At 60.5% G+C, this 26,419-nt stretch overlaps 4 protein-coding genes and 1 non-coding gene across 5 annotated transcripts; all 5 read right to left on the reverse strand.

Annotated features, from left to right (window-relative positions):
* Nucleotides 1-1,038: 1,038 nt before the first annotated feature.
* LINJ_14_0950 (conserved hypothetical protein) lies at nucleotides 1,039-3,012 on the reverse strand (the record flags this gene model as incomplete). Its single annotated transcript, XM_001464236.1, has 1 exon — nucleotides 1,039-3,012. The coding sequence occupies one exon, from the start codon at nucleotides 3,010-3,012 to the stop codon at nucleotides 1,039-1,041; it is 1,974 nt and encodes a 657-aa protein (XP_001464273.1).
* A 3,542-nt stretch (nucleotides 3,013-6,554) lies between these two features.
* On the reverse strand, nucleotides 6,555-9,467 carry LINJ_14_0960 (protein phosphatase 2C-like protein; the record flags this gene model as incomplete). The annotated part of the gene is made up of 1 exon (XM_001464237.1): nucleotides 6,555-9,467. The coding sequence occupies one exon, from the start codon at nucleotides 9,465-9,467 to the stop codon at nucleotides 6,555-6,557; it is 2,913 nt and encodes a 970-aa protein (XP_001464274.1).
* A 4,707-nt stretch (nucleotides 9,468-14,174) lies between these two features.
* Nucleotides 14,175-14,281, reverse strand: LINJ_14_snoRNA1. Its single transcript, XR_001203149.1, has one exon. It is a non-coding gene (small nucleolar RNA).
* Nucleotides 14,282-16,662: 2,381 nt separating this feature from the next.
* On the reverse strand, nucleotides 16,663-18,483 carry LINJ_14_0970 (putative glutathione synthetase; the record flags this gene model as incomplete). The annotated part of the gene is made up of 1 exon (XM_001464238.1): nucleotides 16,663-18,483. One exon carries the CDS (start codon nucleotides 18,481-18,483, stop codon nucleotides 16,663-16,665), a length of 1,821 nt encoding a protein of 606 aa, XP_001464275.1.
* A 908-nt stretch (nucleotides 18,484-19,391) lies between these two features.
* On the reverse strand, nucleotides 19,392-24,038 carry LINJ_14_0980 (putative mitochondrial DNA polymerase I protein C; the record flags this gene model as incomplete). The annotated part of the gene is made up of 1 exon (XM_003392317.1): nucleotides 19,392-24,038. One exon carries the CDS (start codon nucleotides 24,036-24,038, stop codon nucleotides 19,392-19,394), a length of 4,647 nt encoding a protein of 1,548 aa, XP_003392365.1.
* Between the last annotated feature and the right edge of the window lie 2,381 nt (nucleotides 24,039-26,419).

Below are 26,419 nucleotides of genomic sequence, written 5' to 3' on the forward strand. Positions count from 1 at the left end.
GACCCTCTCGCACGGGAGACTGGCGCTGCCGCTGGTGGACTCAAGAAGGAAGAGCGAGAGGGTGGGGGTGAGGTGTGCGGGGCGGTCAGCGCTTTACCAGTAGCTTCGAGGGAATTCGCATGTATGTGCGTGTGCATGTGTTTGCGGGAAGGTGGAGGGCGGAGGGATATCCGCAGAGAAAGAAGTGGAGGTTGCGCACGGGGAAGAGAGAGACAGAGGCGGGAAAAGGAGGTGCCCACGACGTCGAGACCGATTCGCTTTTGCGGCCACAATACGCGTGTGCGTGGCGCTGGCCCCCTTTCCCCTCCTCCCCTCCCCTCCCCTCCCCCCACCACAGGGGTAAACATCGCACAACCTTTGAGAGGCTGCGCATCACACCAGAGCACATTTTAAGCAATAGAGGACCACGCACAGATTTACGCCCCGTGACATGCACACGCCGATGCACGGCTGAATTGGCACAGCCTCGCCTGCCGATGCTGACGCCTCCCCCTTCTCTTTCCGCAGCTTCTGCTGCTGTCATGGGCGATCTTCTCAAAGGCCAGTTCACTGAATGCGCACGGGCTGTTCGGCAACTGAGACTACGCGCGCGCGGTTCTTGGTCTCCTGCCTGCAAGTCTTGCTGAAAAGCGCACATGACGTTTTTCTTCAACCTTTTCGCTTTCCCCCTTCTTTATTTGCGGTCTCAGCCCCATTCCCCCTACCACCACGACCACCACACATGTTGGTGCCTTCCTCCGGCGGAATCTCAAGGACACGCACATACACAGACACGCACGCACAGCTCGTTCTCTGCCCCCTCCCCCCATCTTGACACGCAACGACGCCCTTACGACACATACGTACAACGCAGAACAGCGTCAGAACGGCACTACGCAACCCAAAAGAGGCGAGAGAGGCGCATACAATCGCAGAGCCGCGAGAGGGAAGGGGTACAGACACACACGCACACCCTGCAGAGGCGCTCACAGTGCTTAAAGGGCCAAACCGCCCATGACGGCGGTGCTGTTGCACGCTCGGGTATCAACGGCACGCGCGTCACTCCTCTCGCGCGCGCTTCGCCATACGCACAGTACTGCGATGCAACAGCTGCGCCTGCACCAACGCAGGCGTGCTCTCCTCGGTGCGAAGCCGATTGGGCAAAAGACGCCGCACAGGACGACGGCCGAGGCGCATCGCCTCCGTCACGGCGCCAGCGCTGCTCGGTGGGTGAGCCTTGCCAGACTCTGGGCTGACATCGAATACGGCTGCGGCTGCATGCAAGAGGGGGCCGATGTCCGCGTCATTGCCGTCGGCAAACAGATCCGAATCAGCGCAGTCCGCGAAGGTAATCCGCTGCGCGTCGTAGTACGCCTTGAACCGCTCCACGAACACGTCTTCGGTGCTCTTTGCAGTGTCAGCACCGTCGCCGGCAGCGCCGCCGCCGGCTACCGCGCTGGCGACTGTGGTACTCTCGTCGTTCTTTCTAGTGCTGCTGGAGTCGCCTGCCTGCGCCTTGACGTAGTCCTCTGCCTTGCTCGCCCGCTCCTTGTCATCAGTGATCCACAGGCCGCACGACTCCAGGAGATTACCCTTTCGCTCCAGACGCCGCTCGTTGGCGATGCCGCGACGGCGATTGCGCGTGTTTGTCTCGCTGTTGCGCTTCGTTATGTCGGCGAGTCGGTTCAGGTAGGCGCTGCGGGACTCCTCGCTGATGTATTGATAAAAGGACTCCTCGGCTTCACGGAGCTGTGACAGATGCTGGGACAGCGCCGTCAAGGATCCGGGCTGCAGGCTCGCCTGCGCTTGCGTCTCGGGCGGTGGTGTTTGCGACACGGACAGCTGCGAGGAGGACGCTGGCGCACCGTCGCCGAGGATTAATACCGAAGACGGCTCTTCGGCAGGGGCATGCTGATTCAAGGCGCGTGAGGCGGATGCGTGCTGCTGCTGCTGAGCACGCAGCACGCTTCGTGGCAGAAATGGTGATAGCGGTGTATTTGTCGTAGATGTGGCCGCGGATGGTGATGATGGCGCGACTGCAGAGAGGGTCGAGCGTTGCGTGTGTGTCACAGCAAAGACGTCGGCGCTTTCTGCGGCCATACTGAATACTGGCTCCTCCGACAGGTCCAGCTCGGCAGCCTGTGACGCGTTCAGATCCCGCGCCGCGGCACCAGCAAACGAGGACGTCCCGAGCGCATGCCTTTGCTGCTTGCGCTCTTCAACACGGTGGTGCTGAATGTAGGTGACGGCGCGCACAGGTGCCGTCGCTACACCCAAGGTGCAGTACCGCTGCCGCAGCACCTTCGACTCTTCAATCTCATCCTCAGTCCACTGATGCTGCGCCAGGTGCTGCTTCTTGTATTGACGAAGTAACTCCACCTGCCGAGGGGTCGGCACAAACGCGCGCGGGTTGAGCGCCGCCGCCGGCGGCGCCTGATTGACGCCCTCCACACCCTCCGGTTGCGGCAGAGGGTCTTGCGCGACCGGCTGGGTTGCCGACGCCACTTCCCCGGACTCAAGCAAAACCGGCGGCGCCGCGGGTGCCTCGCCGAGAACTCCATCCGCGTACACCTCTGTCGGTCGCTGGTTCGCGCTAGCCACGCAGAAGGCTAAAACCTCGTCCTCCGTTGGAACCGTGTTCGACAGCTGCGGCAGCGTCACTATCTCCTCCTTCACTGTGTCGTTAGGCGCCGCGGACGAGGACGACCGTGGCTGCACCGGCTCCACAGCGAAGCAGACCCAGAATATCTTTCCGCGCCACTCAATCGTCGGGGAGGTCACAACGGGAGCTGTGCTCGACTTGTGCGCTGCCATTACGTCCTCGAGCAGCAGCACGCGACGCAAGCGCGACCACGAGTACTGCTCCGGCGCATGACGGTGATGGTAGCGCACAAAGAAGTTGAGAAACGGCTGATCGCCGATGCGCTTGCCGGCTTCGTTGATTTCAGCACGGAAGAACGCCTGATCCGCGTACTTGTGCACCGACTTGGCGTTGAGAGTGATGGTCTGGACCTCTTCCTTGGTGAGCAACATCCTGAAGCACGGCAAACACAACCCCAGAAGGGGACGAAGAGGCAGCGGTAGCGAAGATAGCTTAATGACAGTTCGTGACGGGCGTGCCTAGAGCGCGGCGGTCGCGGGCAGTGATCGCGTTTCTCGGTGGTGGTGGTGGTGGTGGTGGTGGTGTGTGTGTGTGTGTGTGTGAAGGTGGCGTGTGATAAAAACTCAGTGGCTGTGGGAGGTGTGCCCGCTGCGAGGAACAGGCAAGAGCCAGGGTACAGAGGAAAGGGGAAGGGTCACCTCTGGTGCGGGTATCGAGGGTTGGGCGCGTGCGCGCTTATATTCTTGTCGTGGTTGCGCTCAATACGGGTAGTCAGGCGCGCCAGAAGAAGAGAACGCGTTGGAGACGCACGAGCGGGAGGAGAAGAGTTTGAACGTGGGCGCAACAGCAGTGTTGACGATACCTCTTCTCTCTCGTTGCGGTTTGTTTCGCTCCAAAAACGTGCCCATTCTGCCACCGCGAACAGGCCAGCGAATAGACGCAAGCACCACCACAGCGCACCTCACCTCCGCAGCACCACGGCTCCATCCTCGCCCTCTAGGACGCGGCGTCTGCAATGGAATCGGGCCGTGCATCTTGTGGGCCCTTCCTGTCTCCCCTTGCTCCGTCTTCGCATACGTGCTGCACAATCAGCGCTGCACACATCTGGGTAGGTAGCACGCATTCATCCAAGCGAGCCGCGTCCTCGCTCCACTGCCGCTGTGGCGGGCACAGCCTTTGCATATCGATGTCACAATCAGGGCGCGGTGCAGCTTGAAGCTCGCTTTATGGAAGGAGTATAGTCGGGCGCCTGTCACCACGGGCGCTATCGGACCATATCCCTCCTCAGAGTGAGCAGTGTGCTTGACCGCGCAGTGGCCACTCGGCGCCGCGGTGACGTCACCGCGGCTCCGTCGTCGCTGTGGACGTCGGGTGGTCATCCTTCGCCCCATTGCGATGCCACGGCACACGGCGCAGGTTCGGCATGGAATCACGCTCAACATCACGACAACGAGGCAAAAGCAGAAAGACAAGAGGTGGATGCGTGTACATATATATAGAGGGATGCACAGGAGTCTTCGCGAGCTCAAACAAACGCCATCATCACCGCAAGTCTCCTCGGCACAGCCCTACCCCAGACTTGCCCGCTGACACCAAGAGCCCGCGCCGGCACCCGAGGTGCCGGCTGGCGGGTGCTCGGCTTCTCCAGAACGAGTGGGGGTTACTGGGCCCTCAGATGCCACGGTGAGGCTGCCGGCATCGTTGGGGAGAGCCGAAGATGCACGAAAGCGAAACAGCCATCAGTAAAAAGGAGCAAAGCCGGCATGCGGCGTTGGCCACCGCAGCACCCATCCTCTTCTCCTCCGGGAGCGTGAGGGGATGAGGGCGGCTGGGGTGGTCGGCAAGGACTAGCCGTGGCTGGCGCATCCGCGACGTGTGTGTGTATCTGTGACCCACCGAAGTCCTCCTTCGCTCCGAATGTGCCGCTACCGCTCTATCGGACGTCCTCTGCAAGGGTGCAGGATCAGGCAGCGCACGTGGGTGCCAGTTTGCGTGTCGCTCACCTGCACGGCGTCCGCTGTTCCTGCATGGGGCACCTCTCCTTTGTTTGTTTTTGTGTGGCTGATGTGATTGCCGACGACACTTGCGCGTGCGGTGCATCTTCGACTTTGTGTTTTCTGTTTCGCTTTTTTTTTGGTTTTCGCGATGGCGCACAACCTTGTTTGTGTGTGAGTGAGTGAGCCCCCACACACCTCCTCCTCACCTCCTTCGCCGCCACCGCCGCGGACAGGCGCAAAATGAGGAAGCCCTCGCGTAACGGGTCCGCCACGCCGGGGAGGTGGAGGGAGGCGGGCAATAAGTGATGAAAAAAGAAGCAAGAAGCTACACACACCTACACGAACACACACACACACAACCAAAACGAAAAAAAGGAAGTGAAAACACGCTCAGCTCTACGCTTCTATAGATACATATGGGCAGACACCTCCCCCCCTCTGCACACGCATACGCCCACACACACAAACGTTGACAGACCCGCAAAAAACAAAAACTAGAAAGAAACGAAACACCACACCGTGAAAGCAAAGGAATGGAGGGGAAAGGGGGTGGAGGGGGGCACACACACGCGCACGCAAAAATAAATGGCGGCAACACACACACACACACAAGCGGAAAAAGGAGAGAAGAGTCATTAGGGAGAAGAAGGGTGGCCACGCGTTGAGTTGAAGATGGCCGTGGGTGGGCGGGTGGGTGGAAGGAACCAGGAGCGTGAGTGGTGTTGGTGGTGGAGGTGGTAGTGGTGGCGCTGTGTGTGTGTGTGTGCAAGGAGAGGAGGAGCAGCAGGGCACTACTCATGCAAACCGAGAGCGCGAGAGAAGGGCAAGGTACATGGGCGGAAGCAAAATGAAGAAGCAACGCCGGACAGCGAATAAAGAACATGGCACAGAAATAAAGGGAAGGAAGGGGACGTGCGGTGGGCACGAGCACAATACCAAAAAGACGTGTGAAAAGACAAGACGCAGCAAAGAACGCAAACCGTGGCAAGGCAGAGGGAGAGGAAAAGAGAGGGGCAACGACCGTTGAAACAAAACAAAAAACAAGGACATTCATTGTGCCTCGTCCCATCCGCCGCCGCCGCCGGCTCCCTCTCCCGCTCTTCTACCTCATGAATGTTTTCTGCATGTGTCGCGAGTGGATGTAGGCCAGCGCTGGCACGCCCTTGTCGACGCGCTTGCGCACAAGCGCGCATTCACTTGCACGCCGAGAAAGCGAGAAGAAGGAGAGGGAGAACGAAACTCCATCTGTGACTCGGAGACGTCAGGGGGCCGATGGGTGGGTGGGGAGCCGCCGAGCTGGGAGGAAGACGAAGACGGCCAGGCACCCCCAGCCTTGCCGCTGCGTTTTAGCGGATGAGTGTGGTGTGCCTATGTAGTGCTTCAGTCCGTTGTATGGAAGACTTGACGCACTGCCAACGCCTCCGCCCTCCGCCGCCCGTGCGCTCTATCCATGGGCACGCGACCGCCTACCTTGACATGCGCATCTCTGCTCACAAAAGTAGGCCGACCCATGTATACATAGAGGCGGACCGAAGGCAGAGCAGGGCAGCAAGGGCAGCGCGAGAAAGAACACCGGCTGCCAGCAAAGAGCGTGTCTTCGACGTGCATGGCTCACCCACACGCACGGAGCCGCCACGTCTCCCTCTCCACTCAGCCACGACGACGCCCCCTCCCTCCTACATCCCGCCGTGTGGGCCCTGCTCGAGTAAGGATCCTCTGGATGCTCGACGTCGGCGATGGCGCAAAAAGAAAAAGCTCGCCTGCCGTTTTTAAATGTGCGTCATACGAGGCAGTCGTTTACCGGCAGCGCGTGTGTCACAGAGAGAAAAACCACGCGAGGGAGAGTAAGGCAGCGGCGAATCGTCCGTGAGCGTTGATCGGAACATGACGCAGAAGAACTAGCGCGTGCAAAAACAGCGCTTCGACGAGCGCGTGTGGACGGGGCAGAGCGCGACACTCATAGGGCGCGGCTGCCGCTACCGCTGCGCGACGATGCGGCCGTTGCGTACTTTCAGCTTTTTGCTCGTCAGCTCGAAGACCGACTGCACCGATTTGCGCGGATGCGACCTGCCCGAGCCGTGCAACGAGTTCGGCTGACTGGCAGTGTTGCTAGTGGCTCCGCCTACATTCGCCGAGGACGGCACCCGCCCGCTGAAGCGCGCGACAGTGTCAACGACATCGTGGAAGAAGAGCACCATCACAGAGACGTTATCCATGCTGCCGCGATCGACAGCGAACTCGGCGAGCTTCTGGCAGCAGTTGTTGAGCACGCGCTGCACAACGTCAGGGGACGGGCGCGACTTCGCACCGGAGAAAATGTGCGGGTCGCACACATCCGGCGTGTAGCACAGGAAGTCGCGCACAAACTCGGTGGCCTCTTCGTTGCTCAGCACGTCCCACAATCCATCACAGGCGAGCAGTAAGAAGGCGGAGGCGTCGGTAAGGTGCAGCTGTCGGACATCAGCGATGTTGCTCACCATCAAGTCCCGATTCGAGATGAAGCGGCGATTGTGCGAGGGTGACGGCGCCGCTGACCCGCTCGAGTCGTTGTCGCGTAGGGCGCCAAACGGGAAGTTGGTCGACAGCTTCTCTTCCCCCGCCGCATCGGGCGACGGCGACGGCTGGAACTTGAACTCGAAGTCCCCAAGGGCGCGGCTCACCGCGAGAATGCCGCACACGCGGCCAAACTGAACGAAGCCGCCGCATTTAGCGATGCGGCGGGACTCGTCCGTGTTGCCGGGCTTGTGATCTTCGCTCATCGCAATGGTGGTGTGCCCGTCATAGAGCACCGCCCGGGCGTCGCCGAGGCACGCCACGTACAGCATCCGGCCGCACACGGCGGCCGCAATCAGTGTCGACCCGCCGTTCGTCCCGCTCGTCATTTCGTCGAGCACTTCTTCATCCACGTCGCGCCGTCGTCGTCCGCTGCCGTTGCCCGCCCTCTGCTGGTGGTGTCTGTGGCTCTTGGCCTGCAGCGTGTGGAAAATCTCGCGGTCGGTCTGCAGGATAGACTCCACAAGAGCCAGAGCGTTGTTTTCGCCAAGGGCGGCGTGATGCAATACGTAGTGCGGCAGCCACTTGGCCCCGAGGTCGGCCACCCGCCGTCCGCAGTGGCCGTCCAGCACCGCCAGAAGAGAGACGGGCTGGCCACGAACGTGGGTTGCGTTGAGCTCGGCGAAGTGCGCGTCCTCCATGGTTGGTCGCATCCCTTGCACACAGCCGCTGCCGGCGATAAGCGATATAGGGACTGTCGCCGTCTTGCCACTGCTGAGCACCACGTTAAACTTGTAGACAGGAAGTTCGTTCTCAGCGCACCTCGCTCCACTGTGGTCGCGGTTGCGCATGCGCGACGACGGCGCGGCCATTGGCACCGCCGGCGGGGGCGGTCGTGCGCCAGCAGTGTTGCCGTCGCTTCTTTCTGCACCCGACCGCAACGAGCAGAGCATCTGCGTGCTACCGAAAAGCTCGTCGGCGTCTACCGCCTCACTTCTAGCCTCATGACCGATGTGCTCCGGCTGCTCGGCCCCAGCGCCGTACGGCGATTTCTTCGCATTGGCCCCGCTCTTGTCATACACAGGCTTACTGACCGTCCCGCCAAGGCCAGTGATGCCGCGCTGCGCGATCGCTGCTGCGACTGCCGCGGCCGCCCCGCCCCTCACATTACGCCGGGTCTCGATCGGAGCGGTACGGCCGTTGCCGGCGCCAGCGGCAGCGGCAGCGGCGGTCTCCGGCGCAGATGGCCCGCCGGCAGGGGCAAACCCGTCATCGTCGCTGCCGCTGCTGAGCGGCGATGGGCGCAGCATACGAGTATCGGGGCTGCCGGCCACCCGGGTCGCCATAGCGTTGCTTCGGTGCACGCTGCCTCGGTTGTTGTGACGGCCTAGCAGACGCACCTGGTCTGCCACCGGTCGCGGTGAGCAGCTGGACGGAATCACTGTCGACGACGCCGGCGGTGCGCTCAGTACCTCGCGTTGCTTCTCCCTTTCTCTGTCGTCGGCAAAAATGGTGCCGTTTGGCGCCATGGTGCGCAAGCTGTCCAGCGCGTAGCCAGCGGCTGCGCCGTGGTGGTCGGCCGAGTGCCGTGGCGGCGGACTGCGCAGCCTGTTCAGGTCGCCGCCGTGTCGGACTTCTCGAAGCGGACGCAGCCGCGGCAGGATCTCTTTCACGTCTTCGTGTGTGCGTGGCAGCGACGAGGCACGTGGGCGACCCATGCAAGCTCCGCTGTACGGTGCGCTGTCGCTGCATCTTCGACCGCTGAGGTCAAGGGTGTAGCGCACCTCATCGCGGCCCCTCGCAGCACCCATGACCTCACGACGGACCGAAGTGTAGTCATTGGCATCGCCGCCACGGCTTCCATCTCTCTGCTGTTGTCGTGAAGAGCAGGGGAGTGGGTCCGAAACGGCAAGGCGAGTATTCTCATTGACGTAGCTATCACCACCCCTGGCAACCGGCGGCGGTGCTGGGATCAGCGGTGGTGTTGCACGCGACTCGCTGCTATCAAGCTTTTGCTGCTGCTTGCTAGCTGTGGCCATCGCTGTCGCTTGCGCGTTACTCTGGCGCTTAGTTCCATTGAAGCCGGCGATGCTGCCTCCTCGTCTAGTGCGGCTTGCCTTTCCACTTGCTGCACCAGCAGCGTAAGAGCCAGCCGTGACACTGGGGCGTTGTTTGCCGCCACCGCTGGCGTTCGCAGGTGACAGAAACGTCGCGTTACTCGGTGCATACACAGACGCGTCGTAGCATTGATAGAGCAGGTTGGCGCGGTTCGCTGCAGGAGACAACGCCGTCGGAGGCTGGTGGCTCCACACGTCCCGCGTGGAGCTTCGCAGCGGAGCACCGCCGCCGCCGCCGACGGCGTTGTTGATGTTGCTTTTTCGACCTTTCCGAAGCATATTCGATCGTTACACAGTTACAGAAGTCCCCCGCGCGGGGACCACAAGCAGAGAACGAGACGCGCCGCCTCCGGCGAAGACCAACGGAAAAGAAAAGGAGCCGACAAGCAAAGTAGCGCTGAAGTTGTGTGCGTGCGACCGCGACTCTGCCGGTATGCTGCGGAGAGAGAGAGCGGCGGAGCGAAGCGCAAGTAGCCGCCGCCGCAGCAGCAGCAGCAGCAGAACCACTACGACAACAAACGAAGGCTCAGAAAAGGGAACAGCGCAGACCCTTTCTATCCGCAGCACCGTACAAAGTCGCACACAAACGCCCAAACACAGACACCAGCAGCAGCAGCACTTCCTGTCGAGTACCCGCGCACAACGCGCGACTCGCCCGCACGCTGAAGGGGACCAGGGGAGGGATGGAGAGAGACACACACACACAAAAGCAAGGAAGCGCGTCCGTAGCCTTCGCAAACAAAACGGGAAGAGGGGGATCAATGGAAGGAGCGTATATACATATACATATACACACACATATATATATATATATGGACGTACAGATGGAAGGGTGGGTCTGTGCGCGCGGGGCGCAGATAGGGAGGGAGGGAGACGCACGCACACACGCGCACAGGAAGCAAGAGGAGCCGATGAACAAGAAGACGGGTGGCTGCGAAGCTGCTGACGACCAGCAGGAGCGAAACAAGCCAACAATGCCGGCAGCACCACCTAACGAGAAATAAAACCGCAAAACAACAACGAAAGAGGATGTGTGCGTACGGGGAGGAAAACGAGGAGGAGCAAACAATTCTTGAGAAGATGGAGAGATCGCCTCTTGACGGGGGTAGCTCCTTCGAGAGAGAGCCAGGCGCGGCGTACGGCGGACGAGGGAGACGGCGGGGCGTGAAAAAAGACGAAACAACAAGGGAGAAACGCGTGAGCGAGTCGGGTGACTGTGATGGGAGCAGAAAGGAAGGAGGGAGGGAGGGAAGGAAAGAGATCTGTGCACGTGTGTGTGTGTATGTCGCCTACAGTCGATCTGTCCAAGGAGACGCAGAGGAGAGCGAGAGCAGAAACGAAAAAAAAAAACAAGAAAAGTCGAGAAGGAGGCGGGACAACCGGAAGAGGGCAGCACGAGCACACGTCACGACGACAACAGCAACCACAACGGCAGCAGAACCGATGAGAGGATGGAAAAGAAAGAAACACACAAAGAAGGGAGAGGGAGGGGCCTAAGCGAAGTGGTACCCGTGCCTCTTGCGCCACTTCGAAAAACGCGCACAGAGACTCGAAAAACGGCGGGGGAGGGGTGGTGGCGGTGCTTCTGCAACGCCAGCAAATACGAGCAACAAAACCCCTCCCACTGTCAGCGGGGATGACCGGCAGGGATCAAACGGAAGAGGAGGAGGAGGGGAGGGAGTCGCACAGACACAGAAAAGTGAGTAAGAGGGGGGAAGGGGTGGGGTGGGGGGGGGCACAGACACAGACACAGACAGAGAAAGGGGGCGGGAGGCGGGCGAAGGTCAAAGTGAAACGCAGGCACCCACGTGGACAAGTACAAGAGTAAAGGCAGCCGAAATCAATCAAGGAGCTTCCGCCACCGAGAGCGGCAGCACAACGACAACAAAACAGAAGAAAAACGCGCGCGAGCGTGTGTGCGTGTGTAGGTGGTGATAGGGCAAACAGGCAACGAGAGATTGGGAACGAGATGGAGATGTATCAAGAGAGTGAGTGTGTGTGTATGTGCGTGCTGATGCCGCAGTATCGCCCTCTCTCTCGTTCCGTTGCTGCTGCTGTTGCTGTCCCTCTCGTGCGCGTGTGATCAAGCACCGACGGGAAGAGATGTCTGTGTATGTGTGTGAGCGTCGTGTAAAAGCACGCCAGCTCCTCCACAATCAGAGAAAGTCCGTGAGTGCTGTGCGAGCCAACGGAAACACTCGGGTAAAGGAAAGCAACAAGGACGGTGGGTGCGAGCACTGGGTATAAGTGGAGGGGTTTGAAGGAGAGCGAGTGACAGGGAGAAGGGGGCGGGAAGAGGACCGCGCGTGTGCTGTCCAACGTCGGCAGTCGCGCTCTCGCTGCTCCGCGCGCGCCTCTGCTCTCGTGTATGCGAGCCGGTTTCTGCACGTGTTTGCGCAACGGTGGCTTCAAGTGGTGAGTGGCCCTCCTCACGTACTCGATGATGTTGCTGCGTTACTTTTCTGATGTATGATGCACCCAACGGCCTCCTTTCGCGACCTGGGGTGCGCGAGCGGGAGCACGCTCAAGACGGAGGCGTGCACAAGGAACGCGAGGGGGAGAGCGATGACGGTGGGCCATTTTTTTTGTCCAGTAAGGCATGATGGGCGAATGGGAAAGGGTGGAAGGGTGGCGGGTAAGTAAGGGGGAGCGGTGCACAGGTGGCGCTAGCACGCCTTGCGCTTGCTGCGGCATCGACGTGAACAATAGAGGAGGGCAAGGGCCAGCGCTCGCGTACCACCGCAAACATGGACGGTGACCAAGTAGCCTGGGCAGGGGAGTGTGCACTGGGATTCAGCGACGCTGCATGAACACCCCTACGAATGAGGGCAGCTCTTTTCTTGCTGCTCGCGTGAGCACTGGTCGATGCTCTCTGATGCGTGTGGGTGTGTGTATGTGTAGGCTTGCCTTTGGGGAGGCGAGTGATGATGAATTTTAACGGCAAGGATGAAGTGTTCCAGTGACTTGCGACCGCGGCGTCTGTCTGTGTGCCACATCGCAGCGGTGACTCGACGCGCCAACGCCTGTGAGAAGGACGATGCCCCTTTCTCGTCTTTTACCGCCATCAAGTGCGTTTGTCTCCCCCCTCTCCTGTTCGGCATCGACCGAGAGAAAGCAGAGAAGGCGCGGTGGGCGGTGGGTGCGAGAAGCAGTACGCGCACACGTACACAGAGTCGCAAGCGGGCTTGCGGCACTGCAAATACGGCGCGCGCGTATCATTCTTGTGAAACTCTACTCTCCGGACTTATGCTTGCTCTTGCCAAACTCACGCGACACCTTAGGGTGCACTTCCTGCGGCGGCGGGCGCTCCAGCACCCCCTTGCGCATCATCTCCGCCCGCGCGACCGTCGCGAGGGCGAAGAAGGCAACAAAGCCAAAGAAGACGTCCCGCTTGTTCGAAGCGTAGAAGTTGTGCAGCCGCGCTTTCCAGCTAAGTGGCGGTGGTACGGCAGGCATCTTGTGGTACTAGACGACTGATAACGGCCGGCGGCATGCACGGATGAGCATGCAGCAGATGCCTTCTCTCTTCGGTGGTGGTGGTGGTGGGGGGTGAGAGACTCACAGAGATGTGACGCCTCGATCTCACAGATGTACACACACGCACGTGACAGCAGGGCGTCGGAAGGGCCGCGCCTCTGGGGAGCTGATATTTTTGTTTATGCGCCCTTGCGTGTGTGCGTAGATGAGTGCTGAGCGATGAAGTAGAGATCGACCCACGGAGAGGCACAGGAGCGAAGGGAGGAAAAGCGTAAGTACAGCAGATGCCAAAGAAAGGGCGAAGAAGCAGGCAGGGGGGGAGGTCTGCGCGCGCCGCTGTGCACGGTGGCGCCACCATACCTGCTCGCTGCCGTCTTCAGTCGCTGCCCTCATCGTCGTGAAGCCGTCGGTCGAGCAAGGGGAAGGAACAGGAGAGAGAGAGAGGTCATGCTGATTAACCAGCAAGATACACCATGATGGTCGAATGTTAGGCAAGTGGAAAGGAATGCGGAAGCGGATGGCCGCGACGCGCCGCAGAGCACGTGTCGCAGCCTCAAGCCACAGCACGATCCCCCTGGGAGAGGCCGTCCTGTACAGACCTTTGTTGGCTGCGTTCGAGCTTCGCTGCCAGCACCATCAAGAGACGGAGAGACGTAGACACAGGCACACGCGAGCACAGCCATAGAGCAACATCTAGCCCTCCTAACTACATCGCAGGAACAGTGACGATGTTGCCCTCCGATTCGCCACCCCGCTCGCCCCCAGTTCTCTTCTCCCCTTTATCCTTCCGCGCGGCACCCATCCCCTGTCAACCTCTCTCCAGAGGAAAGAGGCAAGCGGCGCGGATGGAGCGCGGCGGAGATGGTGTGTAGTCACGTGTGGCGCACGCAGAAGGAGATGCAAGGGGGAGAGTGAGGGAAGGGCGGGAGGGAAGAGGCCAACAGTTCGGCTGCAATGACTCTAGAGAAGGCATCCGTCCAACTTTGAGTGAGTGCGTATAGAAGGGTGGAGGAGGATGAGGAGGGGCGCCGCAAGGAGACACGATGAAGTCGTGGCGCGTCACAAGAGACGCTTAGCCTCCGCACCCCGCCCAATCTCCACCTGTCTCTCTCTCGCAGCAATCATGTCTGGGCTTTCACAACACACGTACACACGCACATCGGCATGTGTGCATCTCGCCTTTCCTAATTCATTGAAGCATCATAGGAACGCCGCACAGGTATGCGCAAGGCGTGCAGATGCACAACGACTCAAAGAAAAGCTTCCCTGCCGCTCATACTTCGCTATCCTCTGCTCACTCCCATCCCAGCGCGCATGTGTCCCCACCACCACCACCAGCACTGCACCGCACCGCACCCCGAGCTGCTGCACCGCCGAAGCCTGCAGTTAAACCTTCTCTCCTCGTCAGTAAAGCCCATACCCCCGCACACACATACACACACACGCACCCCCTCCACAGGCGCAGCCCCGCTTGCACATCACAAGAAGCGTGTGTGTCTGTCTGTGTGTGTGTGTGTGTGTGTGCATGTGGGTGTGGGTGGGCCAGCTATGTTTGTATCATGCCGAATAAACCATAAGTCAAACTGACGTGCAAATAGTGGTGTGTCGTCATGGAGGAGGAGGACAGCCCACACCTCGACACATATATATATTCTATACAGGGCACTCACATGCCACATGCAAGAGAGGGGAGAGGGTGGACGGGTGGGGTGCGTTATGGCAGCGGAGCGGCTGCCCTGTTATCCAGTGCCACAGTCTACTCCCCTCCTCTCTCTCTTCCTGCACAGCCCCACCTGTGGAATCGTCGAGCGTTCAGTCCTTCTCTGCGGATTTCTCGATTGGGGTCTCGTCCTCGATGCAGGGCATCTAAAGGCATTCGTGTATTGCAACAATGGTCCATTGAGGTTGACATCACAACGTTCGCATCGACGGCGGAGGAAGGCAGGGGGAGAGGGGAGGGGGAGGGGGAGCGGACGCGAGCAAGGGAGGCAGAACACTCTCAAGCAAGCCAAACCGTCGGCCCTCGCTCGCCCACACAGACGCGGACACCTCGCATGCACCACAGCGACACGCAGATGCTTGCAGGCAACACCCGCGCAGGCGCGGGTCGTTCCACCATCAAGAGAACGACCCACTCGCCTCATTTTCTCGCATCTAGCCATTTCTAACACATCAACAGCTGCCACCAGTCCATCCCCACCCTGCCCGCCCCGCCCCTCCTCTTCCTCGACACACACAAACACACACACACACACACACAGACACAGTCGCGCAAGGAGAGGGCGAGCGAGCAAGGCAACTTGCGTCGACAAAGGAAAAGCGGAAAGAGCAACGGAGCCATGCTGTGTGAACGAACCGATACAAAAAAGGCGCACTAAGTATTATTGTGTTGCTACTCGTGCTGGCGGCCTGATCGGGTGCGCGCGCCCACCTTTCCGCCCTTGCCCGCCTCCACGCAAACGTATGTATTCGCTTGAACCGAGTTCGACCCCCTTCCCAGGGTGACGGAAACAGGCATACACACAGGCGGAAGTAACCGCTCCTGCAGGCACGTCCGCAGTCGCCGTTGCTTTACACCTTGTGCACCGTATCGCAACATCTAGCAGTGGACCTCTGGTACCATACGGGGCAACGTGCTCACAAGACGTGTGGTCGGGGGGGGGTTGGCTCCTAGAATCCTGCGGCAGAGCGAGCGTGCGACAGTTACAAGAGAACGAGTGGAGAAACCCCACCACCCTCCCTCCGTTTCACTCCCCCTCCCCTCGCTACCACGCGCCACCAAAATGAACGCATGCACAGCTGCGAAAATCTCTCCGAGCGATGTAACGCTGCAGCCGCCTATTTTGAAAGAGAGGTGAGGGCGCGAGGTCGATCGCTCGTCATCGGGCCAAACAGCCACGATCAGAAGCGAAACGCACAAGCACGCACGCACACGCACGCATGGGCAAGGCACAGCTGACTAATCACTCGTTTCCAATGCGGGATTCAAACGGAGGGTGGGATGGGGGAGAGGAAAAGGGTATACCACAGACTCCATGTGCGGTCGAGCGTACACACACGGAGCCCACGAAGAGGTGCGGCATTGCACCCCGTTGGACGCCTGGTGAAGGGCTGCGGAGAAGAGCTGGCCGAAGGAAAAAAAAATGACGGACAGGAAGGTTAGAAGTGTGTGTGAAAAGCGCCCTCGTGCATTTGTCCATCGCTGCGCTTGTCGCGTTTCTCGTTGGCTGATCGGCTCTCACAGTGCGCACGCGTGTGCGTGTTCGCCGATGCGCGTAAGCACGGGTTCGAAAACAGGGATGGCGCTTGCGTGTGCTCCGTTCAAAGCCCACAGCGCAAGCGAATAGTGATGGTGGTGGTGGCGGTGGGGAGCGCTCTCCACCGCGCAGCCACGCCTCACGTGCACTGCTCGTTGCTAATTCTTTCCTCTTGTTGCTTAATGCATGTGACATAGAATAAAGGCTAAAAGAGATGCAGACGTGGAGGGGAGGGGAGGGGAGGAGGAAGAGGGAAGGGAGTATTAGTGAGTGAGGGTTGTGTGGGTGGGTGGGTGGGAGAGGGGAGAGGGTAATGATAAGCGAGCACACGACAGCTGCCTCGCCTGTCACCTCACATCTCTATTTTTGATAAGCGTGACCAAAACACGACAGATGATAATAATAGCACAATAAAAAGAAATATATATATAGAGAGAGCGAGCGAATTGGCAGAAGACGGCAGGACGTGCATGTAGCATCCACACATAAAGAAGGGCTAAAATACACGGAGGACAACACGGAGAGGTGTGCGGGATCCAGCTTCACCAAGCCTAGCCAGCCCGCAAGATCACAGCTCTCCCTCTTTCACTTGTCTTGCGTCTGTCGCTGTGTGCGCTTTATACACAGCAAGAGGACCCTGCGACTGATGACGCGTCGCGGTCGTACCTCCGGCGGGCATGAGCTCTCAGGGACAGCCACCCTCAGCGGCCACGATGGCACCACACAACAAATTGCAGCACCTAACTGATTATCTGCACGCTGTCCAAGGCCGCTACGCCAGCTACCACGCCGCCGTCCGTGACATCTGCCGGCTTCGTCCGCACCAAGCTGCCGGCGGCTTGATTAATGATGTACCCGTTTGCGTCGGATGACAAGATGACGCCGAAGATGCCGACCTCTGAGCACGCATTCCTCTCCAGCACGTGGATTCTATTTCTCTGGAAGAAGACACCAGTCGCAACGGGGTAGTCGATTTTGCGCATCAAGATGTACTCACGCCGGATCTTCTTGTAGACCGGGTCATCGCTCGTCACATCACGCAGCATGCGCTGCATGGGCTCTCCGGCGATGAGGTTGCCGCCTCCCTCCAGCTGCGGCTTTAGCACATACCGCTCCGGGCGCAACACGGCGTCGGCGATCCAGTGCTCCGGGTCGTTGATCACCTTACCCTCGTCGATGCGCTGCCGGTTCGTTGCAAGCCGCGCGTACTCATCTTCATTCAGCGAGTACTGCGGAACAAAGTGCTCCGCCAGGGCGGCTGCCTTCTGCTGGTCGCCATCGAAGCTCACCGGCGCCAGCACCTCCGACACGTTCGACATGAGCTGCTGCATCTTTTTAAAGGTCATCAGGTGGTACGGAACGCTCGGGCACTTCACCGCGTTGGACTCCTCGATCCGCTCTCGCGTCTGCCACGCCGTCTCCGTCGGCAAGTCCTTCGGCACGTAGGTGCTGCGGAAGTAAGCCACCGCTACAACGTACTTCTTGTCCACCACGGCGAAGGGCGGCTGCAGCTGCTCGCTCAAGTCCTCCTTCGTCTCCGTGCTGCAATCGTGTTCGTTACCACAAAGAGTGGCGTGCTCCAGCTGCATCGTCTCATGCAACTGCGCGAGCGTGCGCCGCAGACTTAGCACGCCATGCGTCTCAAGCAGCTCCAGCAACAGCTTGTACTGATCAGCCGTGTTAAGCTCGTTTTCCTGCACTACAGCGAGCACAATCGGCTTTAGCGCGACACCCGTGCGCTGCTGATACTGACGAAGGAAGCTTGAATAGGGCACGGCGTCGCGCCAAGCAGCAACTGCCTCGGCAAGAGCCGCCGACACCTGCACCCCCGAGTTGTGCTTTTCGTCTGTCACATACGCAGACTCGCGTTGCCGCGGCGATGTGGCGACGACGGACGGCGCGGCATACGAAGCCGCTTTAGTGCCCTCGACCGCCGCCGCAGCGCCAACGTTCATGAAGGCCTCGCGGAACTTGTGAAGGTACGCGTGAAAACGCTGCACCAGCGGGGAGATACCGGCGAATGAGCAACTGATGGTGTTGATCTCGATGTTCTTCCACTGTCGTGCCGTCCCTGCTGCAACCGCGGCCGCGACCTCGGCGGAGGAAAGGTGGCTGCCGCTCTCGGGGTCGACGGAGCTCATGTAGTCGGTGCGAAGGATGCCCAGCATAAGCGGCTGGTACACCGGGGCCTTCGCCCCGACGGGGGTGGTCATGTACACCTTCTCCAGGATGGAAAGCAGCCGGCCGGTGAAGCCGCGATCGCTCTCTGCCGTCGACTTCATGGAGTCACGCAAGAACTCGAAGTTACGCGACGTGCGGTTGATCGCCTCATTCCACAGGAGCTGGCGGTCGTACAACTGGTACAGCACATCCGCCTTCATAGGGAAGGGCCGCAGGGACAAGGCAGGATGGGTGATTTCGTAAGTGTGGGGCTGATGAATGACAAGTCCCAGCTCAAGGCACTTGGCTGCGAGCTCCTCCTCACTCGGAAGACCCTCAAGTACATAATTGGGAACTGCCGTACTGGTGGTGGCGGTGGCCGTCGTCGTCGTGGCGGGCATGTCTTTCGCGTTTTCGGTGTCTGTTCTGAAGATGAGACGGTGCGTGGAGTATGAGAGATGGGGGAGGAGGAGGATTAGAGGTGGGTGGGTGGGTGGGGTGGGGGGGGCAGGGTACACGTTGGTGTTCGAGTGGCCCTGAAAAAGAACCGCACCAGGAAAGCACACGCAGACGCGTGCGCACAAGGAAAGCCTGCGGCGCAGCAACAAATAGAGGCGGCAGGGCTGTAGAAGGGAGACAGAGAAAGAGTGGTGAGAACATGAGAACCGCACTCTCAGCCGAAAGGCGACGTCGAGCGCCGTTTCGTTTTTTTTTTCGTGCCTGCCCTGCTTCGCGTTTTCAACATGTCCACGTCTCCAGCAAAACGACCCCCCACCCCCACCACCCCTCCGGCTCGTCACGGGCCCACATGGCCTGGTGGGAAGCGGCACAGCAAGTCAAGCGAACAAGCCGAAAGGCAAAACGAAAACGAAAAACAGCGATCCGCGCCAACAAGGCAGAAACCTCCCCTCCCCCTCATCCCGAAGACGACAAGAAAGATGGCCGGGGTGGTCGTGTTGTTGCCACAGCAGCGACTCTTCCCCACTGACAGAGAGACTCAAGAGAGTGAGAGACGCAGGCAGGCAGACACACACACACGCATACAGGCACACATGCGCATGCACGTCCGTAAACGCAACGACTGCCGTGCCCAATAAAACACCCACGTGCACCAGCACACGCACTTGCTGAGCAACCACTACTCACGCGGTAGTATCTATGATACGCTCTCTATGATGCGTCATTGCTGTAGGTATGCTCTTTTCGCTCCACACAACATGACGATACAAAAACAGGCTCAGGTTGGAGGAGGAGGAGGGGCACACACGCACGCACACACAACCTCGCTGCTTCACCTGGGAGCCGGCCGCTACACCGACAACTCCCCCAGCGACGGACCCGAGTGAATCTCTGCCTTGAAGGGAACATCCAGCTTCATGTCCGGCCAGAGGGCCGCAATAGCTTCCTGCGTGTGCCCCATGATGCGGGCGAGATCAGCGCGAACCTCGTCGGCGACACACTTGTGCGCGTCCACCCAAACGCAGTCGTGCACAGTGTTCACCAAAAACGCCTTCTCGCCGTAGTTGCGCTTGCGGTAGAACTCGCGCACGATGGCGCCGCACATGATCTGCACAATCTCACCAGCAAGTCCCTGCACTGGGTAGTTCTTCAGACGCGGCACACTCTTGCGGTCCCTCGTAAAGTCAAACTTGCTGCCGGTGGGCACAACAAAGTAGTATATCGGCTCCGTCAGCATCACGGCGCGGCGGATGTTGGCGTTCCAGAGAGACGTGTCCAGCGTGCGCAGCCGCAGCAGCCGATCCGCACCTGCCTCCACGCACCTCGTAACGAGGCTGTAATACTTGCACAGCTCCTTGTAGTGGTGCTCTTCGGCCACAATAAGGCGATCCACCTCCTGCTCCGTGAGCCCCGTGGTGGTGGAGATGGTCGAGACGCCAGCGCCGTACTGGCGCTGGAAGGAGAACACCTTCGCCTGCTGCCGCAGCTGGATGTATTGCGGGTCCTTCTCCACCTTGGCCTTGCGCACCACATCCTCGTAGGGCTCCTTTGTCATAAGGGAGACGCGTAGGCAGTGGAAGTCGACGTTGTCGCGCAGCTCCTGCATCATGCGCGGGTCTCGGCACAGCGCGGCCAGGACTACGACCTCGAGCTGGCTGTAGTCTGCCTCGATCATCATACCCTGCGCACCGAATCGTGACACGATCAGGCGGCGCAGATCCTCTTCCTTCGGAATGTTCTGCAAATTCGGCGACTGAGAAGAAAGGCGGCCCGTGGCCGTCACGCAGTGGCATAGCTCGCCGTGAACGCGGTCGTGGCACTCCGGCAGCACGGCGCGGAAGAGGCAGCCCTCCTCGAAGAGCTGCAGTTTCTTCTCGGTAAAGCGCAGCTGCTGCAGCGCGGAGAAGAAGGAGAGGTCGATTGTCTTGTACGGCGACAGCAGCATCGTCACCCGCTCCATCGCGTCGGCGCCGGATGACGCAGACTTGCCGCGCAAGAAGCGCCGCAGCAGGGGGTGCAGCTTCTCCGGTGTCACCATCCACAGCATGCCGGCCGTCGAGGCCCGCTCCTGCCCATGCAGGCCCTGCGGCGCGCTCGACGGAGTCGGCTGCGAACTGCGGAATGCGTCCCGCGGCGTGCCCACGACCGAGGCGCACTGCGACACAATACTCTTCACAGCTCCCTCGACGCCACCGAGCGACACGAGCTCCTTTGCATGCGCTTCCCATGTGCACCGGGCCGAGAAGGTCGTGGCGTTGGACGAGCTGAGCTCCGAGAAGTCGGACTCGAAAGAGTCGGCGCCCTGCGGCGGCGGAGGGAAGGCCTTGCTGACGTCCGCGAAGCACACCCGCTCCAGCGATGCCGGCTCTCCGTCCGCGCCGACGCCGTCCACTTGCCCGTCGAACACGGCCTTCTTGATGGCCTCGAGTACTCCAGTGTCCACAAGCGACTCCAGCTTGTCGTGCGCGCAGTTTGTTAGAATGAGAATGTTGCGCAGGTCTGCCGCGGTGTCACCGTCACCGGCCGCTCTGCCTCCTTGTCGCGTCCTCTTGCCACCGGACTTCCGTGTTGTGGGTGCCTTCGCCTCCCCTGTCGATGCCGCGGACGACACTGCGAGGAGCTGCTTGAGTGGCTCGTAGGCGGCGATGCGCTCCTTCAGCTGTGTCACCGTCACTACATCCGGCCTCTCCGCAACGGGAATAATGTCGTCCACGGCCACACGCAGGTTGATCTCACGCGCCTCGGGGCCTGTGACGGCGGGGCAGTAGAGCGATATCTGCTCCATCCAGCCGCCGATCTTCACCTTGCAGAGCACCACCACGACAGCGGTCTGCTGAATCAGCGCATCCATCGTGCAGCGCTTGCAGAGCTGCTGGATTCTTTGCAGGCTGCGCCGCACATCATTCAGAGTGATGGCGCTGCCGCTGCTTTGGCCACCGCTGCCGGTGCCGCCGTTGCCGCCGAGTAAGGCGTCCGCCTGCATGTACGCCTCTGGCGCCTTGGTGCCAGTGACATGGCACACGGCATGCGGGAAGAGGCTCGTTGCCGGGTACCTGGTCGGCTTTACAGGAATAAAACGCGACCCGAGGTGGCGACACAGACCACCGCCGTAGATGATGGTGCTGATATCCTGTGGTGAACGGAAGTTGATACGCTGCCGCACATCGTCGTCCATGGACTGTGTAAAGTCCATGATCTTGTGATGCAGCACCTTCTCTAGTCGTTCGTGCTCGAGGCGCAGCGTATTGGCAAAGTACGTCACCTGCGACTGCGGCACCAGCTGCAGCCCTTGCAGCTCCATCTCCATCGACGCCAACAGGCCGTCCATGCGGTGCTGCACCGAGGACATCTGCCGCGTGCTCACAGCGACCTCGAGCTGCGTCTCGTAGATCAGTTTCAGCTTTGCCAAGGGCTGCATCGAGCCCTTCAGCGGCCCGTCGTGGTACTGCAGCAGCGTTCGCTCCATCGTAGCCAGGTGTAGGTTGTTGAAACCCTTCAACAGGTACTGGGCATACTGAGCGCACCAGATTTTGCCACCGTTGTACAGGAACGTGCGCAACCGCACGCTGCGCCGCAGGAACAGCAAGATGCGCTTGATGTCCCACCCGATCAGGATGGCGTTCTCGGCCCTGTCCTTCGGATCCGGCGCGTCAGGTGGGCCGATCGGCAACGTGTCTGGCAGCACCACCTCCGGGTCAACAAACTCCTTCACCTCGCCCGTCTTGTCTTCGATCTTGGCCCTCCAGTGACGCACCGCCGGCGGGTTCATCAAGTTGAGCGACGTCCACAGTTGTCCCGACACGTCCACCATGCCGTTGCGCGCTGAGAACGGGTTATCCGCGCGGCGGGCGGCCGTGACGCTTGCGCTTGTGACGTGCATAAAGTATGCGACGCGGCTCCGCATCGCCTCCTGCAGCGCCTTCTCTCGGTTGAGTCGCTCCTGGCTATTGTAGATTACTTGAATGTGCTCCTCCAGGAGTCGGCTAGCCTGTGCGGTGGCACGCAAATCACGCGCGGAGGCGCCACCTCTGCCGACAGCGCCGTCTGGAGCACCGCCGCGGATGGGGCGGCACATGGTATCGACGGGCCTGCCACCGGCGTCGCCTCCCATCAAGCGCGGCCCGGGCGCAAAGACGGGCTCAAGGAAGCTTGGCATAATCTCCCGCTGCACGCTGCGACGCTGCAGTCGGTAGAAGGCGGAGCTCGGGTGCGGCATGTGCGGTTCGCCGTTCTCCTCCTTCATTAGGCCCATCCACGTGATGCGCGAAAAGCTATCCAGCGCCTGGGTCAGCATGGAGGTCAGGTTCAGCCGGTGCGGCCGCTCCAGCCCCAGCTGAGACTCCACATCCTGGAGAAGAATCGAGAAGGCGCACTTGCCCTTGCGTGCGAGCGGGAAGCGGGCAAAGCTCTCGGCGGCCGAGCCGGTGCCGATGATGTAGATCAGGTGCCGCTCTGACAGGGAGAGCGGCTGCACAAACTGGCCGGTGAGCAGATCCTGCATTGGGGGGACGGCTGCCGTGCCGGCTGCCGTGCGCGCCGGCGCCGACACAAAGATGAGGCCCCACCGGTCTTTGTCGCTGCGCAGCAGCCCACTCGAGGTGGCTGCGAGAGATGCGGCGACCGCACCGGTTCGGCGCCGCGCGGCTTGATTGCCGCTCGTCGAGGAATACAGCACAATCGCATCGGCAGCCGCCGCTAGCTGCGCCTGCAGGAGCTCCTTGTTGAGCATCGCGCCAGCGCTGATGTCGCCGGAGCGGCTTTGAAAGTTGAAGGCGGCGAGCAGAAACGACTGCGGGGCGCACGAAAGCGGTGCCGCGATGAAGTTTTTCCACTCCTCGGCATACGCGTTCAGCACCGCGACGGTGAGCAGCTGCGGGTTCAGCTCCTTATCCTTCTTCTTGTGCGAGATTACCTCGCGCAGCTTGGCGTAGGAAAAGAAGAGATGGTCAGGATCCTCGTTCAGCCGGGGGTGGTAGCTGCCTGCCGGCGGCGGCGGTCTTGCAGGCCGCGACGAGCCGATGGCGTTCTGCAGCAGGGCCGCGCTCGGCGACTGTAGCGTTGGCACAAAGATGGCGACGAAGGACGCGCGAAAGAGGCTGATCCACTCCACATAGCGCGACTTGATCTCACTCAGCTTGCACACAAGCCGCGCGCCGCTCGCGATGTCCTCGAAGGTGATGTCGAAGTTCACGGTGACACGTGTCTCTGGCAGGTACACGGCGATCGCGCGGAACGCCTTACCGTGCTGCCGCGTCAGCGTGGCAAGCCGGAGATTCAGCGGACTCTCAAAGTCGAGAAGGTTGCCGATGCACGGCAGTGCCGATGTGTGCGCTGGAGCGCTGCTAGCAGCCGCGGTGTCGGCCGGGGGCGGCACTCCCTCGGCGTCCACCGCGCTGTAGTCTGTCTCCTCGCGCACCTCGGCTGCGCGGCCTACCTGTTCCGCTTCGCCCAAGTTTGCACCTGCCGCGGCATCGTCTGCGATATCGCCGTCGTCCATCGCCGCTCCGTCGTGATGATCGCTGCCAGCGTACCCACTTGCTTCCGCGTCGGCCAAGCCGGTAGAATCTCCGCAGAGGTCCTCGTCGCCCTGCACCACGGCGCTCTCTTTGCCGCGGACGTCGCTTTTACCGGCCTCGTCAGCGGTGTTGCCGTCGTACTGGTGTGGAGGATCCAGTGGCGCCTGAGCCACGGGTGGAGGTAGAGGCGGCTCAACCGCTGCCGCGGCTGCAGCTGCAGCGGAGGTCGAGAAGGCGCGAGGGGCTCGCACGCGCCTCTTTTTGGGGTCACGGACAGGGGCAACCGGCAGGGCAGACGCGGCGGCTTCGGCGGCGGTGTCAGGGGCGGCAACAGAGTCGGTGGCTTTCTGGCGCACACGTTGCGCCCTGGTGATGCACCGGCGCTTTGGGACAGCGATGCTGCTGCCCGGGGACGCGGCCATCACCCAGGCGACGGCTGAGGCGTGGAACAACTGCGTAGGGGTGTGCAGTGCCCACAGTGCGAGGTCACCGTGAAGAGGGGCCACCGCTACGCCAGCCCGCTGAGACTTCCTACGCAACCCGACGTGGGCGCCATAGACGTTAGTGGGGTGACTGCAGGAGAGGTGGACCGTTCTGGCAGTAGCCAGCGCTGCCGCTCGTCGGACGCCAGCTGCATGATACATGACGATGACTTTGCTCTCGCGAGATGCGCGCCCGCTGTGCAGTATGCAGTTGCACCCCCCCTGTATGTGTGTGTGCGTCGGTTCGCTACACAACAGGAACCCACCCACCCACCCGCCCGCAAAAAAAAAAACGTACACAAGTGCACGAGTGCCCAGGTACGGCTGAGCGGAGGAGGCAGGAACCGCGAAAGGCGATGATGTGGGTAAGTAAAGGATATCTATGTGGCAACAACGAAATCGACGTGCGCGTGTGCTCCTCGTCCCCTCTCCTGTCTGTCAAAAAAAAAAAAGAAGCGCCACAACACGAATGGGAACTGAGAAAGAGAGAGAGGGCTCTAGAAACAAGGGAAAGGGAGAGGGCGGAGGCGCTAAGTGTGCAAGCACACACACACACGTGCGTTCGCCGGTCTGTCGTTTGCAGGCGCCTGTGCTGCACACGCTCAGCGTGCGTGTGTGTGTGTGTGTGTGTCTGTCTGTCTGTATGTATGCGGCTTTGTATTCTAAAAGTTGTTTGCTCAGAAAAGCATGTGTCTGTGCGTTCCGGTGAGAACTACTTGGAATGGTCGATTATGACGATTGATGCGCCCTTTCCTCTGTGTATGTGTGTACGGATGTGCACACACCGCGCGCGAGCAGCATCCCTGTCTGTCGGGTTGTGCACACGCGTACCGTTGTTGTTGTTTTTTTTTGGCGGGAGAGAGGCGGGGGAGGTGGGAGGCAGCAGCAATGGCGGAGATACATGTGGAGGGCACGCAACAGCGAACAAGAGGGAGAGCGACAATTCACAGGTAGCGTGAGAAGGAGTTGTGTGTGCGCGTGGAGAGAGAAGGGGAAAGGGCTGTCGGCGCCTTCTGCGGAAGGAGTCGCCTGCGCAGGACCGCCTCGCACACACAAGAAGAGGCGTCAAAACGGTCCTTCGCAAAGGCGGCGGAAGCACCGAGATACCAATAGGGTGACTCTCGCTCTCTCCTGCCGCTGTTCCCACTCTCTTGTCGCACCTCTACTTCTGCCTTCACCTCTCCATCACCACCACCACCACAACAACGGGACCAAAGAGAGCGCGCGCGACATGTGGCAAACTCGTCGAGTTGATGCATCGTACTCCTGCACGGTTACATCTGTAGTCGGAAACTTGATACGTGAGTGTCGCAGCACAGTCATGTGCAGTCGCTAAAGAACGAAGAAAAATGGAACAAGAACCCCCCTCAGACTAAGACGCATCAAGACGCACGCAGAACACTCAACCACCACACGGGCTGCTCCTCCTTCATGTGAAGCGAAGGAAGCATGAAAGAGAGAAAATCATCGAGAGAGGGAGCGACGACCTGGCGTGTGCGCGGTGGTGGAATGTCAGCGAGAGAAGACGATGGAGGGGTGAAGTGGTGGTGGTGGGGGGATCGAGTAACGAGAGCCCCCCCCCCCCACGCAGCCGCGCGGCAACACTCGCACCGCAAGCATCACTTCCACACATTTCTTTTTCCACGCCGCAGCAACCAACACTACTATCCGCAACCAACCTCGCCGTCGCGAGCAAACGCACGCCGCCGAGATCCGCTGCGCGCTTCTTGCAGCGACGTCCTCTCTGATGCATTCCCACGATAACCACAGCAGCACCCACCCACACAGAGACAGACTACAGCATTTGCATACAGATACACAGGCCTCCCCCCATCCCTTTCCATACACACTCGAAGAGAAGGCGTCCGTCACGCATGCAC

Source organism: Leishmania infantum, chromosome 14 (genome assembly GCF_000002875.2).
Source record: "Leishmania infantum JPCM5 genome chromosome 14".
NCBI classification, from domain to species: domain Eukaryota; phylum Euglenozoa; class Kinetoplastea; order Trypanosomatida; family Trypanosomatidae; genus Leishmania; species Leishmania infantum.